The following is an 18,930-nucleotide window of genomic DNA, read 5'->3' as shown; positions in this document are numbered from 1 at the left end:
GTGGTTCTCTGTATTGGCGAATTCTGCATTTTGGCGGGTGTTTGGTCACTATTCCCTGCAGGGGAAATACTGCATAGTCACAAAGCAAAGGTTCCTATCAGGATAAGCAAGACCAGCAAGACTAGTCCTTTTTTTTTCCTTTTTACATTTTTTATGTCTGGAATGGATTTATCGGTACTGTATACTTCTTTACATAGTGTTTGACATAGGGAGTAGACTCCAGGAAGGCAAGCGTGTTCCTGTTCGCACTGCATCAAACCTTTGCTCATTACTTATCCCAGTAGATAAACAGACACATGGGTGTGTCAACATAAACTATTTTTTTTTATTTTACACATTTCCTCAGAATGTACTCTAAGGTTCAGATGGTTCACACACGCAGATTAAAGAAAACACTTCTGGACAGGTTTATTCATTTTCTAATGAACATTAGATTTTATTGTCTGTAAAAAAACACAAAAAAAACACTCAAACTCTATTTACATCAGTCTTATTATTTGCAACACTATGTTAAAAAGGGCACGGATTACACTGCAGTTCTTTTTTTAAAGGCGTTTTTCCCTTTTTACATGAACGTTTTTACAAGATCAGATTTATCAGGAAAACCTGATTTATGTCCGTGGGGAATTACATCATATTCTATTTGGTGCTCGTATACTTTTGACGGGAAAAACAAGTGCCTACATGATAACAGAATGAATTCCTTGGTAATTAAACAGTGAAAGACAAGAAGCCAAACTTTAAGGAACACAGGAATCTTCATTTTGCTTTTTTATTTCACCCAAAGCCACAGAAATATTTTAACTTCATATGATTGATAGCTCCTACTTATGTGTAATTATAGTTGAAACCAGATACTCACACAAACTTTTAAACACAAAACTTTTCTGTTGAACCCTAAATCAAAGGGCTGCACGGCAGTTTGATGATTAGGACTCTCTCCTCATGAAGAGAAGACCCTGTTCACATCCTGGTTGGGTATTTTCTGTGAGGCATTGGCATTTTCTCCACATGTATGCATGTATCTTTTGGACCCAAGTTTTAACTTCCTGTCGGATGTCATCTGTTGTTGCTTCAACTTAATTTTCTCATCTGTAGCAATTATACCTCACAGCATCATACCACCTCTGCCATGTTTCACAGCTTATAAATAGTGTTCTGAGACTTCAATCCCCCCCTTGAGAAGAGATTTTCCAATTACCATCGTGGTCAAACAGTTAAAGGATTTGGTGTAGGATTAAAGTTCTACAGACCACAATTAATTACTTCTGAAATTGAGGGTTGTCACCATGTGCAAAAGCAAACTACGGCCATCCTTTTTTAAAGAAGTTTTGTTATTATTGCTTTCTACTCCCAGAATAACCTTTAAGCAACAACAATACAGGACTATTTTCCCTGTGAATCATTACTGTCAATTTCAGCCAGAACTTTCGCAGACAGTCATCCTTGGGTTTACTGTATTTTGCACCTTAATTCATTTTCCCAAGGGACTCAGAATCCATCTTTATCCTGAGGTATTTGATGGTTGTACACTCACGTTTTATACTAATTGTCTGAATGGTTTAAGTATTTAGGATAAAGGGTCAGAAGCAACAGAGAGTGAGGGAAAAAGGTGAAGAGCTGAATTCAAGCAAGTTGCAACAGGTGAAGAAAGGGAGCAGCCGAAAGGCAAAGAAGAACACTATTATTGACAATTGCATCTGAGGATGAGCCACACTTGTGGAGGTGGCCAACTCTATTCCTGATGTTGTTGTTGCATTCTCTTGAATTTCCTTTGACCTCAAAGAAAGGGTCTGTGTATAGGTTTAGGGTATAGGTTTATATGCATCCATTGATGTGCCACCAACAAACGGTAAGTGGCATATATTAATATAGTGCTTTACTACCTTTTTAGAAGGCTTGAGGTGCTTTACAGACACAGTCACTCACCCATTCACACAATAATGCCAGGTTCACTTCTTAATACTGGCGCCATCCTGTAACTGCCAGGAGCAATGTGGGGTTCAGTGTCTTGCCCAAGTACACTTTGACCCATGGACAGGGTGGACGGGAAACCTGCAGACTTCCAGTCAGAGGTCAACCACTCAACCTCTGCACCATGGCCGCCCAACCATTCAGAAGATGATTTTTTTATTTAGGGGTTACACACCCTCTTCTTTGTTACCTGCAGAAGTGAATGTTGGTGCACATTCAGCCAGTGGGATGAGATGAGACATCTTTTAACGGTTTTGATCAAAGGTGTTTGAATACAGGGCTTGGCAATGTGTTGTTTTTCTAATACCTTTAGTGTTTTTTCTTACATAATCCTGATTCACTATATATATCTCAGTGTTATGAAACTTTAAATGGTAAAATAAGTATTGCAAAGCTCAAAAAGACTTAATAGGGAAAAATCACAATAAAACTGATTTTAATAAATGTTTTATGTGAAGGCACTCCTATGCTTTAAACAGACTGAACTAAAAATCCTACAGAAAGTCCATTAGTAGCATTCAGATATTTTTAACAGTAACAAATCAACTAGAATCTGAAATATACTCCAAAACCATGCAAAATGAAGCACATTCTCTCTGCTTAAATGTAGTGTTGATTTCTTTTCTTTAAAGAATGCACATATCATGATCTGTGGTGGGTTTTTCTTTGCTTGTTCTCCATTCTCTCCACCTCACCTAATCATTATCATTCATCCCATCTGTGAGCCACAGTTTTTAGGACTGACAGTTCCCTACACTCTTTGCCAGTTTTTTGTGCATTAGTTCATAGTCCAGCATTTCAGTTTTTGCTCGTCTGTTTGTTTGTTTTTTAACCCTTTTTCTATCCATTGTTAAGATTAAGTCTGTGCCTTTGGTGTAACAACCTGCCTTTCCTTTCTCTGAGTTTTTTTGCCTTTGGACTACAGATTTGTTTGCCTTCTCTGACTGGATTCCTCCTCGTTCCATGACATCTCCATCATGTCCTGGTTCCTTTTCTAGTGAGATCTCCGTTATTGTCAAGTTTCAGTCAGACAACTCTTGCAGTAAGAAATATTTATTTGACATTTTTCCACATTCTTTAAGTTGGCATTCACATATTTTCGTTTGGCATAAGGCTCCGTTCAATTCCATAAAACTTCCATAAAATTTCCATAAAACTTTCGGGTAACAAAACCCCCTTTACGGAGCCCACAGGTGGAAGCCGGGGAGGAGGGTGGGGCGAAGAATGAGCGCTGAATGAATGAACAACTGCGCACCTGGCTTAAATAGGACGCTGAGCAGGTGAGTTAATTAACTGAACCGCCCTAGGGTATTTACCTGAAAAACACTGCAGCGAGTATCTGCCCGAAATACGATAAATCGTCATTTCAGTCAGACAACTCTTGCAGTAAGAAATATTTGACATTTTTCCACATTCTTTAAGTTGGCATTCACATATTTTCGTTTGGCATAAGGCTCCGTTCAATTCCATAAAACTTCCATAAAATTTCCATAAAACTTTCGGGTAACAAAACCCCCAACACTAAAATCATCCAGAAGAGAAAATGTGAATGTATAATCAGTGTGTAATAAAATGGGGTGTGTTTTCGGCAGCATTCCATTTTCATTTCATTTCCCAGTATGACTGCTATGTGTGACCCGGCACCATTGACCGTTTGGGCCGCCCCCGTTCGAGTACAGCGCCACGAAGGGAACATGCTATCTAGTGGATCTGCTATGTGTGACCCGGCACCATTGACCGTTTGGGCCGCCCCCGTTCGAGTACAGCGCCACGAAGGGGACATGCTATCTAGTGGATCTGCTATGTGTGACCCGGCACCATTGACCGTTTGGGCCGCCCCCGTTCGAGTACAGCGCCACGAAGGGAACATGCTATCTAGTGGATTTGCTATGTGTGACCCGGCACCATTGACCGTTGGGCCGCCCCCGTTCGAGTACAGCGCCACGAAGGGGACATGCTATCTAGTGGATCTGCTATGTGTGACCCGGCACCATTGACCGTAGGGTCGCTCCCGTTCGTGGAAACCACTAGAGGAACATACTATCTGAAAGAGAGAGGGAAAGAAATAAAAGGGGAGCTTACATAAAATTACTTATACCTGATCTTAGAACGTAAGCTCACTTCCGCAAAACGCTGTGCAGAACTATAATTTAAACCGCCAAACAACCCGTATGATACACTAACTTAACATCCAATCCAAAGCTTCCAATGGCGTATGACATGCTTAACAGCCATTATTCAAACTTCTATTAAACTAAGAACAAGTTTGATGGCCATAAACTCTTCCATTTTGGCAACTATATATACACGCGCTTAAGTAACATCCATTATTTCGAAGCTCCCAACGACAGTACCACGAACGAGCTTAATAGCCATAATTTTCTCCATTTGGCATACCAATTATAAGCGCTCAAGGAACATCCATATAAATGAGGTTCCATCCCAGTATTAAGAACGAGTTCAATGCCCATATATACTATGCTTCATTGGCATACTACAAACAAATGAGCTTAAGAACCAGATTCGAGCTCCGCGCATACTATGATACAACTTAGAGCAACCTAAATTTTGAGGCTTCCACCTGGCTATAATTTTCTTTTAACATCTATAATCGAAGAATTTACATTCATTCTGCGGTTGACATTGATTAATTAATTCAGTCAGAAGAGTCATTGGAATGCAGTGGAGGTCCAACGCCCCGTCACTTTCAGTGCAGCAATAGGTACGTCGAGCAGTCATCGTTGCAGCACCGGGATCAAGGAATGCATGGGTGACGTCATTTCCTGGAAACGGAGAAGCTGATCGGGGCGTAGGGGTTCGCAGGCTCAGGATGCGATGCATAGATAAAAACAAAGCAGTGTTAGTCTTGAAAAGAATATATAAATAAACCAGAAACTGATCAGTTTCAAAATGATTGAGATAAATTAAATAACAGTGCTTTTAAAAAACAAATCTGAGAAAGTGAAATTTAGTAGATAGTTAAGGTAAAGACCCATTGTGGATTTATCGCACCCTAGAAACCACCATAATTACAAATTCCAACAGTGAAATGATAGTGAAATATATGACCTGCACGAAATCTTAACACCAATTTTTTTATATATTCCAATGATGAGAAAAGTAACCTTTGACAGTTTCAGAGGGACGCACCTTCAGGAGGCCATCGAGGAGTAGTAGATGGGAAGAGTAGCCAAGGAGATTTGTAGATGAGGAAGGTCAACATCCCACGTAGCAGAGGATTACAGCTCGGCTGGATTTGATGCCTTGTATTTGATATTAGTGGTTCTCAAAATTTTTATTTAGCCAAGGGCGACTGGATACTGCAAAAGAGAACTTGAGAGCCATGAGGGATCATAGGTTTTGATAGTATTTTTGCTAGACTGAACCTTAAGCATTTAGAGGCGGAGTATAACAAGCCTCTAAATGGGGATGCATCTAGCAGAGTGTCATCTGCTTAGAAAAGGCAGATAGAAGACTGACTTGTGGACACAAGATTTAACTCTTGAACTAAGCTTGAGAGCGCAAGTGATACATTTCCTACGGTCAGGGTAGAAGTTGCTCAAGGTGTTATTTAAACATTAACCAAGTCAACCTATGACACAATACTATCATTCAATATTGAAACAGCCTTAATATAATCTCCAAGGATGAAATAACCTGACGACCCCTTAAGAACCATCAGAGCTGTAGATTCTGGCGGCCGGACAAACACAAACCACTCTTCTTAAATCCTTTTCCCCCAAACCAGAAGGCGCAGACTCAGGAGAACAAGTGGAGGGAGCCTGAAGACACAACAGGTATCACAAAACCACTCCAGGCAAAGAGAGGGAAAGATCAAACGCAAAACACGAAAATCCAGAACAGGAACACGTGGCCCAGGATCGAACTACCCAGGACAAGAACACAAGATGAACGGATGACCATAGGACCAAAGCTACAGCAAATGTCAGGTGGGCCAATCATTGACGAATCATATCCAACCAAAATTTGAATAAACGACATGCTGCACAAAAGCTAGAGATGACATAATGGGGAGAGACAAGCATCAATGAACCACCCAAATCTATAGAAGAAAAATAAATCCGGACGGGTGGAGGACCGTACATTATAGATGACGTGGAAACCCAATTTTGAAAATAAAGTTTTTCCACAGAGATTCAAAAGACCAAGGATACAAAGGAAAGTTGGCCACCAAGAAATCATCAATAACATGCAAAATGAAGGGCACCAAGCGCCTACAAATATCCAGTACAGGGCGATAATAAAGTCGATTTTATGAGGACTGCCACGACAACGGAAAGGCAAACCGGCAAACACCTCGAGCGCCAACTGAAGGCCAATAGACGCCACTGAGAGGCATAGAGGCAGAACAGGGAGACCATCAGTGACAGTCATCCTCAGCCTTATATCGCGCTCGGAGGAAAATCGTGGAGACAGCATGGGGAGCTGAAGAAAATGTATACTAATCCTGAAGGCGCATGGGGAACCAGGCCACTGATGCCCAGAAGATTAACTGCGAGGCGCTAACAGGTCCAGATCAAGTCATGTCAACCTGAACACTTCCTAGGGGCCACCCTCAGTGGCGGCTTTGAAAACGATGCCCCGGAAGAATCCATCACATAGCCCCCACAAACCTCCAACCAAACTAGAGAGAGAACAACAAATTAACTGTCCAGCCGGGAAAACAAGGCCGCGACGAGACCGACACACTCACTAATGCGGCCGACGCAAGTCCCTGAGGACAGGGCAGGACCCACTGGGGTACACAGAGCGGGGAAAAACAGGCGAAGCAGAACCAGATGCAGAATGTGCGGGGGCAATGAACGACGATCGCTGAGTGAATAAAATGAGCCATAGACGCTGCATAAGAGAGACCAATCATAGGGAAAAAGTCCATAGAGCAGAGACGGGTCCAAGAGACACTGATTCACATTCTAACTAACCAGCAGCTACAACAACGAAGAAAACAAACAGAAGAACCGCCATAATAATAAAGCCAGCATCAAATTAAAAATAAGATTTACACACAGCTCCCAAAGAACAAAACAGCAACAGAAAACAAATGCTAAAAGCCACGATAAATTCAGCCAGCATGAGAAACCTGTCCAAGTGAGGACTGCCAGCCTTCACAACCACAGAAAGGACCCCACAACCCCTGAAAAAACAACCGGACGACGCAGAACTACGCAGCAGAAAAGGAATCAGAAGTGCATCATGAAGGACCCGGAGTCAAAACTACAATTCCCAGAGTCCTTAGGGGCGTGACGTCACCGAAGTAAACAGGAAGTGAGACGCAGCCATAAAAAACTACACGGGAAAAGTACCGCATGACGCTCACCGTGGATAATTGGGGTGACCACGGCAGACGAGAAGACCCGGACTACTCCTGATCGGGGGGCACGGACATCCCGAACATCGCGGAAAGCACACCCCTTGCAGATGCACGCGACCGCGGCGAAACGAACGCGCTGTGCGCCGTCAGCCGCCCGCGGATCGGAGGAGAAATTAAGGAGAGCAGACGCGGCGAAATGAAAACCCCACATCAGAAAGATGGGGATCATCCATCCGAAGGACGGGGGAACACAGCAAGATGCCGAAAGAGACGGAGACCTGCGGCCTCGGAGACCGGCGAAGAATGAGCGCTGAATGAATGAACAACTGCGCACCTGGCTTAAATAGGACGCTGAGCAGGTGAGTTAATTAACTGAACCGCCCTAGGGTATTTACCTGAAAAACACTGCAGCGAGTATCTGCCCGAAATACGATAAATCGTCATTTCAATGTAAGAAAGAGCTGGATTAAGTTTTTTGTTTGGAGCTGAACACACATAAACTCTTGTTTTTCTTCAGGCTCACTCATTTAACTCTTCAAAGATCTTCAAATGTTTATTCCTGTGTGTGTGTGTGTGTGTGTATGCGCTTCTAGCTTGGGTTGAACTTGAAACCTCACAGCTAAGACTACAAAAGAACCACAAGAACCTAAAGATGACCATGAGAATGGATAATTACGATTAAAGCACATCAATTAAAATGGAATCTTTTTGTTTGTTATGTTTATTGAGCTGGTTTTGCACACGGAAAGGTCAGAGTTACTATGTTTGTGGCTGGCTTCTTTAAGTTTTTATTTTTATCTTTTCTATGATTGTGGAGATTTGGCCCAATGGAATTTGAGGCATTTCATTATGCTGTACCGCATAAACCTCCTGGTGATGGAAATAATCAGTGGAACTGCTGCCTTTTGCGCATTGTTTTAGTCTTGGAGTTAACCACATTTTGTGAAGGAAACCAGCTCCAGATAATGGATCACGGGATACATTTCTTGTAAATGAAATCGTCATCGCATAAATCAGCCTGCAATGCTCACGCCAGCTGATAACACAACACGCATGCACACTGGAGTTTTCCAGATTGGCAGGGGAGTGCGCTGCAGTATAGGCACGAAGGGAGTTAACAAGAGATAAGCAAAAATTAAATGTTGCAGCTAAATCTAAAAACTATTCCTAAATCAGGCAACACTCAAAATCAGTAGAAGTTAGTAGGAAGACACATTTTTACTATGGCAACCTTTAAATACTCATTTAAAAGATACATCATTATTTTTTTTTTTTAACAAGCAAAGATTGAAGTTGTGAAACTGTAAATTTAAATGTTGTCATGTGGCTGACATTTAGAGACATGTGGGATGCCACAGCATTTTTGGGCTTCAATGAGCTCCTCAGTAAGCTTGATGCCCTCTCATTAGAAGTCAGCAGTATGTCTTTTACACTTTCTGGATTCACAGGAGGAAATGAACTGGTTTAGTTAAGCCCAAAGGGATATCCGCATCATTTTTCTTTCTCTGGCACTGTTTTGACTGGATTGAGTAATTGTCAAAACAAGGAAAAGCTCTAAAAGTTCAGTGTTGCAGGACACTCAGGGCAATTTCCTAATGAAAACCCCTTCTGCTTTTCTTTAACACCTTCTCTATTTCGATTTAGCCTTTTCATAAATGAACACCCCAATATTTGCATTGTTTCTGAACAACTGGATTGTGTGTAACATTTATTAATCTCTGATCCGTGTTCCCCCCAATTAGGAGACAAGTCCTTTCAGTTCAATTTGAAAGACTTTATTAATCAAACAATGGAATATCTCTGAGATAGGAAGAAATACAACCAACTCAAATTAGGTATAAAACTCATTTTATTGCTTGTTTACAGGCTAGAAAACATTAAAACAAAAACTTTTCCTGTGATTTGTTGTTAGTTTTCTTGTTTTTAAACAAACTATTATTTCTCTTTTTCCTGGGATAACTTGTGAAGCAATGCGGATAACAGAAGCTTCCCGACTGATAAAAGGAGAGGGCGTGTCCCCTTTCACAAGATGCCAGTTGTTACCCAGTTATTGTTACCCAAAAACAAGCTCCAGAGTACTTTCACAGTTACAGATAATTAAGATGTTATTCTGCAATTTCCTAGATTACGTCATGACAAAACCTGCTTTTCTGGTTTGATCCTGAAATGGCCCTGCCTTATTAGGTAACAGTCCAAAGTACACAGTTTCCCACCTATTCTGATTTTGTGTTATCTTATGGGGTCCAGATGACCCCACCCTTACATTGACTCCCTACCAGGACAAAGGTGGATAAAAGTGAAGAGGATTTCATATACTCCATGGACACAAGTGAATCTCACAAATTATTGAAGAATAAAAGTTTAGCGCACTGTCTTGTGGGGTCCAGATGACCCCACTCCAAATGTTAACGGGCCATGGATAGCACAAGGGTTAAGATATTTACCAGCAATGTCACAATGCTCTCAATTCAATAATCCATTAATCTCCTTGTGGTCAAATCAAATTCAGCTGATCCTTTCTTTAATTTGAGTTTTGCTCACACTTTTACCACCAGCAACTAAATCCAAAGGTTCAGTTTATCTTTCAGTTGATCTCTGAATTTGGCCTGTGATGTTCTTCACTCTGAAATCTGATGATCTTTAAAGGCAGTTGAGGCACTACCGAAAATACTTTTAAGCCAACTGAGAATTTGTCACAACTAAAGAAGAGCCCTCATGAATGGACAAACAAGTCAGTGTACATGCAGGACTCAACACAATTACAAAAGTTTGCACTTAATAAATGAATTTAGTTAGCTTTCTACCTTTAAAACATTGGAAACAGTTTTCAACACCACCAGACTGCAAAAAAAAAAAATCTACAAATCAGACAAGAAATCTGGATTCTTAGTAGTAACAGGGGATCTTAATTTTTTTTTAAACAAAATTAAGTTCACAAAATAAAGCACACATAGCACTGCCAAACAGTTAGCACAGCAGTGTTTGTCATGAAACAGAGACTAGGTCAGCTGGTCATAATGGTTCAAGTAAATATTAATTTTCTATTTACTGGTGCAAAGGTTGATACCAGATGACAGATGTAGTGGCTTTGCTGAACTATTTAAGTGCTTCTAAAGTGGTAAAGTTTGTCTTCCTTGGAGTCTGTCAAATCACAACTCAGTTAAGAACTTTTCTTTGAAAACTAACATTCTACTCTGAAAGCTTCACAAAGTTAGTTCTAATAATGCTGAGGCTGAGTTTTCTTTTCACCTCACTTTCTCAATTTTGTTTTTTTTTGCTTCCAGGAGACACTGGGAGAGATGCTGGTTGTGGTGGGGCAACATGCCAAATCACACACAAGCTGCCGGCGTGCTTTTACAGAAAACAATCACATCTGCACTGCCTTCATCGACATTTAAGCCTCATACAGGGGAGTAACAGTGCCATCTTTCCATTCTATTAGAATATCTCCTCGCTGTAAGTAGGGGGAAGAGTGGGAGAGATGCATGGCGTGCTCCGTCAGTGGGGCTCTTTCACTGAGCAGCGGGGATCCCGGAGCACTCATGTCTGGTCTGGGATTGAACGACTTCACGACACAAACCATCTTCTTCTTTCTGGCACAGAAAGAAAGGAAAACACCCAAGGGTTGGTGGTGCCACATCCATACCCTTCTTTAAACAAAGTTCCCAGTGCTTGGTTGCATTTTTCTTTAATTAAATGTGTGGATAAAGCTGTAAGCTTGCATTTCTGTATTATGCATTTATGTGATTTTGAAACCAGACGTTTATTAGATACTATGGACTGATGCTAACTTATTCGCAGCAAAATACTAGCCTCTTTAGTAGATAAAGGATCTTTTTTTATGAATCCACTTAAGTGGAGCTGTGTAAGTCTCACCTGTTAGAGTAAACACTGAGGATGAGGATGACGGCTCCTAAGACCAGAGCCAGGGAGGTCAACACCAGCATTGTGATCTTCCAGCCCATCCCTGCACATATTTACACACGTATTTTCAGAGAATATCAGGGACATTTACAAAAAAATCATTCCAGTTTCTATGGGATACATCATTTGAACATTTTGCTCAATAAATTTGAAAAAGAAAATGCTTGTTTAATAGGGATATTTTGGACTAACTTTCAAAGTAAGGCAGCGCATTTATTGCTGCAGCCTCAGTCAACTCTGAACTGTATATGTGTGTCTGTTGTATGTCTGATCTTGTTCAGGTTGTACTGGAACTAATTTCGTATGTCGGTGTAAAGCTGTGCATATGACAATAAATTAATTCTGATTCTGAAACGTTTTGGAGAACTAACAAACAGTTACTCTTTTTCTGCAACAGTGTTGCTGGTAATGCATTGTTTGCTCAGTTCCAAAAGAAAAACAAAGGAAAACACATGACGGAAAGCAATTATTTGTTGTGCACTTCGCACACAGGGATCTCAGAATATGTCCTGTTGAGGAAGTTGTTGTATTTTTTTAGTTTGTGGGCAAAAGGGACAACATCCCACTGTGTAAACTGAAAATCAATAACTCTACTGTAGCTGCCACACCCACAAAGGAGAAAAAATAAATACACATACTGCTGCCTACACAATAGATCACTTTGAATTAATCAAAGATGGACTAAAAAGAAAAAGTCACATAAAAAATCTAACAAAAAAAAGTATTCTAATAAACATTAAATAAAGTTATGCTAGTTAGAGTTCCAAACATCATGTGGTATTAGTGTACAGGGTTATCTGGCATTTCTACATCCATAACAGCTCATATTTGAGATCTTTATTAATACCAGTAAATCAAAACAGCAAGCATGAAATTGAAGCAATCCTGCATTCATATCAGTTTACAAAATAAATCATTTTCTTTGTATCTGTGGCCCCCTTGTGGCGAAAACTTTTAACACAATTAAATATTAACTAGTTTAAATTTTCAAACGCCTTCTTTAAAAAAAAAACATCAACCAATCTTCAGATTAAAACATTATTTATGCTAATGGAAACCAGCCTAACCAGTGACGGTTCTCACCGTAGTCTATAGTGAAAAAGATCATGGTTGGATCTTGAGGGGATTTGGTACTGAGGAAGAAATGAGTCATATTTCCTGCTTGATAAGAATCTGTCCCAGCAGTACCCACTGTAGCCGCATCTGGAAATGAATAGAAAACAACATGAAATGTTTAGGAATTCATTTTCTCATCTTGTTTATTTCTTCCCTTTGAGGCCTTGTCCCCACTCTGATTTTTTTGTGCAGTTCAATTCTTCAGTGTGCGCTAAGGTTTGGGTCAACTTCCTTTTTTCTACATGAGGAGCCTACTGAGAAGACGTAATAGAAACCTGATCTGCTCCAACCCTAAGTGGCTTTACAGACGGAGTAGCTGTTTTCCTGGATCAATAAATATTTGCTCTAAAGTGCACTTACAAAAATTAGATTTGTTTGGCCTGAGCCACAGCAGTATGCATCACGTGGGCACAGTGGTTTTAAAAAGCCTTCTGCAAACTGAAACCATATCCTTCTATAAATGAATGATGGTATTTTATAAATGAATGATGGTCTTTTATACTGAAAAAAACATCTCACACTAAATGAGTTCTGAAAAACATTTTTGTGTAGAATCGTGTAAATTTGGGACATTTTTTGAAATCTCATGTGATCACAATGCATGTCATTTCTATAGAGACACATACCTCTATCACTGCAAATACAAACCCCTTAAAAATAAGTCAAAAATGCTTACCCTATTGGCAGGTTTTCTTTAAATAGTCAATAAATTATATTAATGGGGTAAAAAAAGGGTCTTACCTAGAATTTCTGTTAAAGGAAAAAATTCAAGTCCCCAAGACATATTTTCTGAAACTGTAACATTGAAAAACCTTCTTAGAAAGATTAATTTTATTCCAAAACAGAAAATATGACAATATTTCTTGAAACAAGATTCAGTTTGTGTAGTGTAGACACATAGTTTAAAGAAATGAAATTCGTATGGAGTTGTCGTGTTATGTAACTTTATACTTATACAAGCAAGTGATGAGAAAGAAAACAGTTTTAATGTTAATATCTTTTATACTAATAACAAAAAAAACCAAAATTTCAAAAATTGCACATGAAAAAATATAAATTATTAGTGAAGCATTATCTTGGTTTAGGCTCTCACATGTGTCGGCGAGTCTCTTTGTGTCTGAACCATCACTTGGAGAGATGACTGGCTTTGTCTTTCCCAGCTGCTGTTGGGGTTGGCTTATGTCCTGTTTGATGCCTTTGCCACTGCAAAGCGTCTGGTTATCCAGAGATCGCCACCTACTACCTGGCTGTTATAAACAACACAAGATCATTTCAATAGAGCCCATAAAGGCGTTAAACAATTTCCCCCGATAAAATAAGTCCTACCCTCTTATGTTCCCCTGACAAGAAGACTAAACTGGATTCATGAGAAGCAGTCAGGTGTCGCTCACTGCCCTTCAAAGTCAGGTGTCCTTTCTTGGAGCAGCTCCATGCCTGGCTGCTAGCTTCTCCTCCCACATCCACTATGACCACTCCACTTGTAAAAATGCAGGGCTGTAGGCGGACGCCTTCGTACTCCGCATTCGGTGCAGTCAGGCAGTCCCCGGTGTGGTGACTGCGCAGAGCATGGCCCTCAGGCAGCCAGAGCCACTCCTGCAGGGGTGAAAATGGATCGCAACCCTCTAGAGAAACTCCTCCTCCTGCACGTTCCTCTGACACCTGTAGGCATTTACCCAGCAATTTATTACGAATCTTTAGGGAGGACATATCTGTAAGACAAACATCAAAAAAGAAAATTCTTCATTAAGTTGTCACAATCCCGCATCATTTTAATTTGAAAACAAGCAAAAAACTCATATAAGGACTTTATTATCCTGATAAAGATGATTTCCAAGAGCTGTAAATGCATATATAACAAGGAATACTTGCAATAGTTTTTATGCTACACTTTCTTGGTAAATTACTTTCATTTATAAATAATTTTCAATCAGAATCCTCCAATCAACAACTTTTGATATCAAAACTTTTTATTTTAGAACAATTAAAACACTTGAGCTAAATCAGCATTTGTCTTGGAAGCATTTGTCTTCCAAACTACTTTGATTTTCTCTACACTTGCTTTTCATTGTAAAATTTGTGATTGGTCACTTTTAGCCTGTAAACAATTTAAAAATTTTTAAACTTCAACAATAAATCCATCAACGGTTCAAAACTCTACACTGAAGAACTGACAGGTCTTTGTCCTCATTTAAATCATGTCAATCTCTCAGTTTACTTCACGGTTGACATTTTTTTTAACACATCCATAAATGTCTCATCAAAACAAGTCATCACTTGGAAAAGATTCCCCAGTAAAATATAAAAAACATTTTACTCTTAGAATTGTCTTATATATCTTATAATCTCCTTAAAGTAGGCTAAAATGAAGCACATTTTTTAAAGACCCTTTATTGCAAATGGTTGGAGGTAGGCACAGTGTTTAAATGTTAGATTTAAAGGGAGTTTATGATGGTTCATTAAAATGCCTACAGTTCTATTTTACTACGCTTTCTTTGTTTGTAGTTTTTTTCAAGTTATTGGTCAAATTCAACCAATTTGTTTAATAATACTTTAATAATAAAACTAGTTTAGCAGCATCGTGGGTAATGCATCTACATTTTCAAAACAGTTTTCAAAACAAGTTTTTAAAAGCATTATTTTACTTTTTAAGTTATATTTAAAAGTAAAAAAATATTTAAAATATCCTTAAGTTTCTATTCAGTATGAATAATGTCAAAATAATAATTAATAATAAAGTTTAAATGATGTTTGTTGAAATAATTTAGGGTACGTGTGGAAAACCTCATGTCCTTGTAAAAGCCTGGAGATTTCAGCAGATGCTCAGGATAACACAGTTTAAAATAAATATATCACCTCCCTTTCCTCTTTTTTTCTTTTAATGTTCTCAGTTAATGATGTTGCATCTGAACAATTTCTTTAATATTAAATGTTCAAACCCACTTAAAAGACAAATATAAACACTGCAGGTCCTTCTGCCCCCTTGCTGGTTCTCTAAAACTCAGTGAAGCCTTAATCTCTTTAAGTTAGCTCACTTTCTAAGCAGCAAATGATATTACCTTTGAAAAAGGCGAGAAGAAGCAAACAAACTTGCAGCAGGCTCCTTCGTCCCATGGCGATGGCACACTCAGATAATTGTGGTTTCAACCGCCTAGTTACATCAATTTAGCAACGAGTGGGAGGAAACAATGTTTCCCACACAGACATTACACACACCCTAAGATGAGCTGGAAGAGCATTACTCTCTTTAAGTGTTTTGATGTGCAACAAAGCATTTGGGAGCGGAAATAAAAACACGCTAACATGATTTAAGGATGTTAGCTGACTCTTGACATAAATTTCAGTATAAAAAAATAGGCAATGAATTCATGAAACAAAAATTGTCTGATGGGGAATTGTTTTAGTTTTAGCAGAAATTTAATTCAAATATTTTTAAACCCTGGTATTTGTTTACCACTTTACTAGACAAGAGGAAAAGATATGACTTCTGTGGTAGAACTGGGTGGACTACTAATGAGGACTAAAAGCATAAATCTGTTACAAGGAGAATGCATTGCTGTCCCTTGAAAAGAATAGCTGGACTCACCATGGTAAAGGAATGACACTGGTTCTAGATAGAAAAACTGTTGTTGACTGCTTAAAAAATGCCATCTTAGAAAACTCTAAGCTTGTTCAAGTCAAAAACATTTCCTGCAAGGGAAGTTTCTAAATTAAAAGCAAATTAAAAAGTTTTGTACATTTAATGTAAACTTTATTTAACAAGTTTTGCAGTATTTTTCTGACTAGTATTACAATCTGCTTGATCTTTGAAAATTGAACAACTGTTTGCACACAATGTTACAGCATACTGGAGGAAGTCGAACTTTTGTAATATTTGTCCAAAAAAGTGCTGAAACTTTTCAGGTTAAGAAAGTTGTACTTTAATTAAGAACAGAAATCTTTGTAACACACCTGTTGTTTGGGAAACATTGTCTTTCTCTACCAGGCAAGCATGAGTGCAAAAATGCTTCATTTTACGTTTCACTGTGTTTTAGATAAAAAGTTTATATTTTGATGTATCACTTACCACTTCCTCTTAACCCTTGTGCTATCCTAGGCACTTTAACATTGGGAGTTGGGTCATCTAGAACCACTAGACAGTGCTCTGAACCTTTTTTCTTCAATGATTTGTGATCTTCACTGGTGTCCATGGATTACATGAAATCTTTCCACCTTTATCCACCTTTGTCATGGTAGGGAGAACACGTCAATGGAAGGGTGGGGTCATCTAAGATAGCACAAGGGTTAATAGCAATAGACTGACTTGACACTCCATCTTGCGGTGGAGGTCAACTTGCAGAAAGAAAAGAAGCAATCATCACACATTTGAAGGCTCTACCTCAACATAACATACTGCTTGTGTGCATATCTCTGTGCACATACCTGTGAGTGTCTTTATTTTTGTGAGAGAGCATTACGAAACGTACTTTTCTGTCTCTTAATTTACCAGTTTGGAAAAATGGTCTCAGAGCCAGACAACAGGAAGGAAGAGGGGAAATCAAAACATGAGCTTAGGAAAGCATTGCATCTACTCTGTAAACAGGCCTCATGGATTTCCCCTGTGTGTTAGTGCACAATCACACATAATCAGGCCTTGATAGAGACGTTTTAGGTCTTGTGGTTTCTTGCTGATGTTTCTCAGTCTGCCTGACCTTCTTTCTGAGAAAATGTACTGTAAGTACCATAATGTGATACTATTCTAAAATGTCCTTGTATTAAGTTAGAAACAGCGATGAATATCTGTTTGACTTTAAGACATTGTTTGGATTTGGATTTAAAAAATTGTAGACTACAACTTGTACAGTGATTAGTAGTCCCTACAATCTTAATCTATAGCTGTGTGTTTTCACCACGAGTTGATTTGCAAACTGCTGTGAGAGGTTTGTTAGTTTGAAAACAAAAATGAAAAAAAAAATCTTGAAAGGTGTGGATGTTTGAACTTGGCCACTGTCTTGACAGTGGATTTTATGTCTAGAAATGTTGCGGCATTGACAATAAATGCAAAAAGCTTTCTGTTATTTAGACAAGCCTCACCGGACAATCTAATTAGGGAGAGGATAAAAGAATGTAATTAGTCCTATAGTGCTGGGACTCAGTACCAATGCCTTAAAGCTTGCTTTCCCAAGGCTAGCAGTGCTAATTAGAAAATGCATGTCTTCCAAAGAAAAAACCCTCTAAGAAATGGTTAAAACTATGGAGAAAGTGATTTCCATTTGGCAAGTGTGGCTGTCTCATGGGTTTGAACGCTTCACTGCAAACCTGTTAGCAATCCACATCATCTTGCAAACACCAGATGAACTTTGCTTTGAGAAAAGTCTGTAACACAGCTGAATCCCAAACTGTAGGAAAACAATTGTCACTGTATAAATCTTCACCCTGAACTTTAGAACCTCATAAAAACAAACATAAACAGAAATGCACACAACAAAGATGTCAAGTGAACTGTGAATAATTAGTAATGTAAGACATTAAAAAAACATGACCATACTTTTTGTATTTAAATGGGTGTTATAGTGTTGGGGACAAGTAGTTTAGGAGTCTGGTAGTTTGTTCTATAATGGAACTTCTTTCAGGGTAAAAATGTGAAAAGACCGCTATAAAGGTCAGCTAGGGTGTTGTTTTGGGACTGGAATTTTAAGGAAAGGCAGGGAGGGACTTGTTGAAGATGTTACTCACTGATAAAGCCAGTTCCAAATGCATGTTTCTACTGACATCTTATCAGGCACAGTAATGTTCCCTAAAGATCCATTCCAATGAAAATGATGTCTTTAACATGTTCTTGTAGAATTTTTCTGATGATGGAGGACATACTGTATATAACAAAGATTAAATCTGTGTTTCTGAGTATTACTTAATTTAAATTGTTGTGGATCAGGAGCAGATGGAAAAAAAAGACTAAAAGCTTGCAGTTTTAAAATCAACAATCTCCCTGCTTCACTCCAATCTGCAGCATCCACTTGCAGACAAATAGATCGATGTACGTCTCCATTTTCCTCCTCTGAGCTGACATCTGCCTAAACTGCATGGCTGGAGTTAGCTTGGGGTTGTTGGGTCTGTAAACTAGCGGGAGAGAGTGTAAACAAAGGGGATGATGGGAAATTAACACAGACTTACTCCCCACCAACAGACCCGCCCAGAAGTCAGAGGAGAATTTCTAATAAACTACTGATGCTCTGCAGAAACTATGTCCCAGAAAACAACTCAGATTTTGCCTAAAATAGTAAAATCTTAATTATAAGACCATTGCAAACACATTTACAATAGAGCAAACGATGAATGGTGGGTCTTTGAAATAACCAATCCGAATATCTGACTTTGCTGTGCTTTGGTGATTGTGTGTCAAAGTCCTTTTCTTATCAATCTAGTCAAATGTCCTCTTTTGTTCTGGTAAAGCTCAAAATCAGGTTCCATCAAGTCACATCAGTGGTCTATGTGTGACTGATACACTAAACAAAACCTCACTAAGAAGTATTTCTGCAGACAGCATGATTGATAGGCTGTAAAACCATCATGAGAAAAAAACAAAAGAAAACGCTTTGAACTCTTCA

The 18,930-nt window shown here is 39.0% G+C and overlaps 1 protein-coding gene across 2 annotated transcripts; it reads right to left on the bottom strand.

Moving 5' to 3' along the window:
* Positions 1-9,137: 9,137 nt before the first annotated feature.
* Positions 9,138-15,561, bottom strand: LOC101166636 (uncharacterized). Of its 2 annotated transcripts, XM_023958536.2 has the most exons (7): positions 15,403-15,561; positions 13,673-14,055; positions 13,440-13,593; positions 13,088-13,141; positions 12,314-12,433; positions 11,183-11,273; positions 9,138-10,899 (listed from the first exon to the last, which is right to left on the bottom strand). In XM_023958536.2, exons 1-7 carry the CDS (start codon positions 15,455-15,457, stop codon positions 10,701-10,703), a joined length of 1,056 nt encoding a protein of 351 aa, XP_023814304.1. In that variant the 5' UTR covers positions 15,458-15,561; the 3' UTR covers positions 9,138-10,700. The 2 variants fall into 2 exon arrangements, with proteins under 2 accessions (XP_023814304.1, XP_004072689.2); XM_004072641.5 differs by lacking the exon at positions 13,088-13,141.
* Between the last annotated feature and the right edge of the window lie 3,369 nt (positions 15,562-18,930).

The sequence above is a fragment of the Oryzias latipes genome, chromosome 9 (assembly GCF_053564925.1).
Source record: "Oryzias latipes strain Hd-rR chromosome 9, Olatipes_Hd-rR_3.1".
NCBI lineage: Eukaryota > Metazoa > Chordata > Actinopteri > Beloniformes > Adrianichthyidae > Oryzias > Oryzias latipes.
The sequence above is the reverse complement of the archived record's forward strand: the minus strand, read 5'-3'. Positions and strand labels throughout refer to the sequence as shown.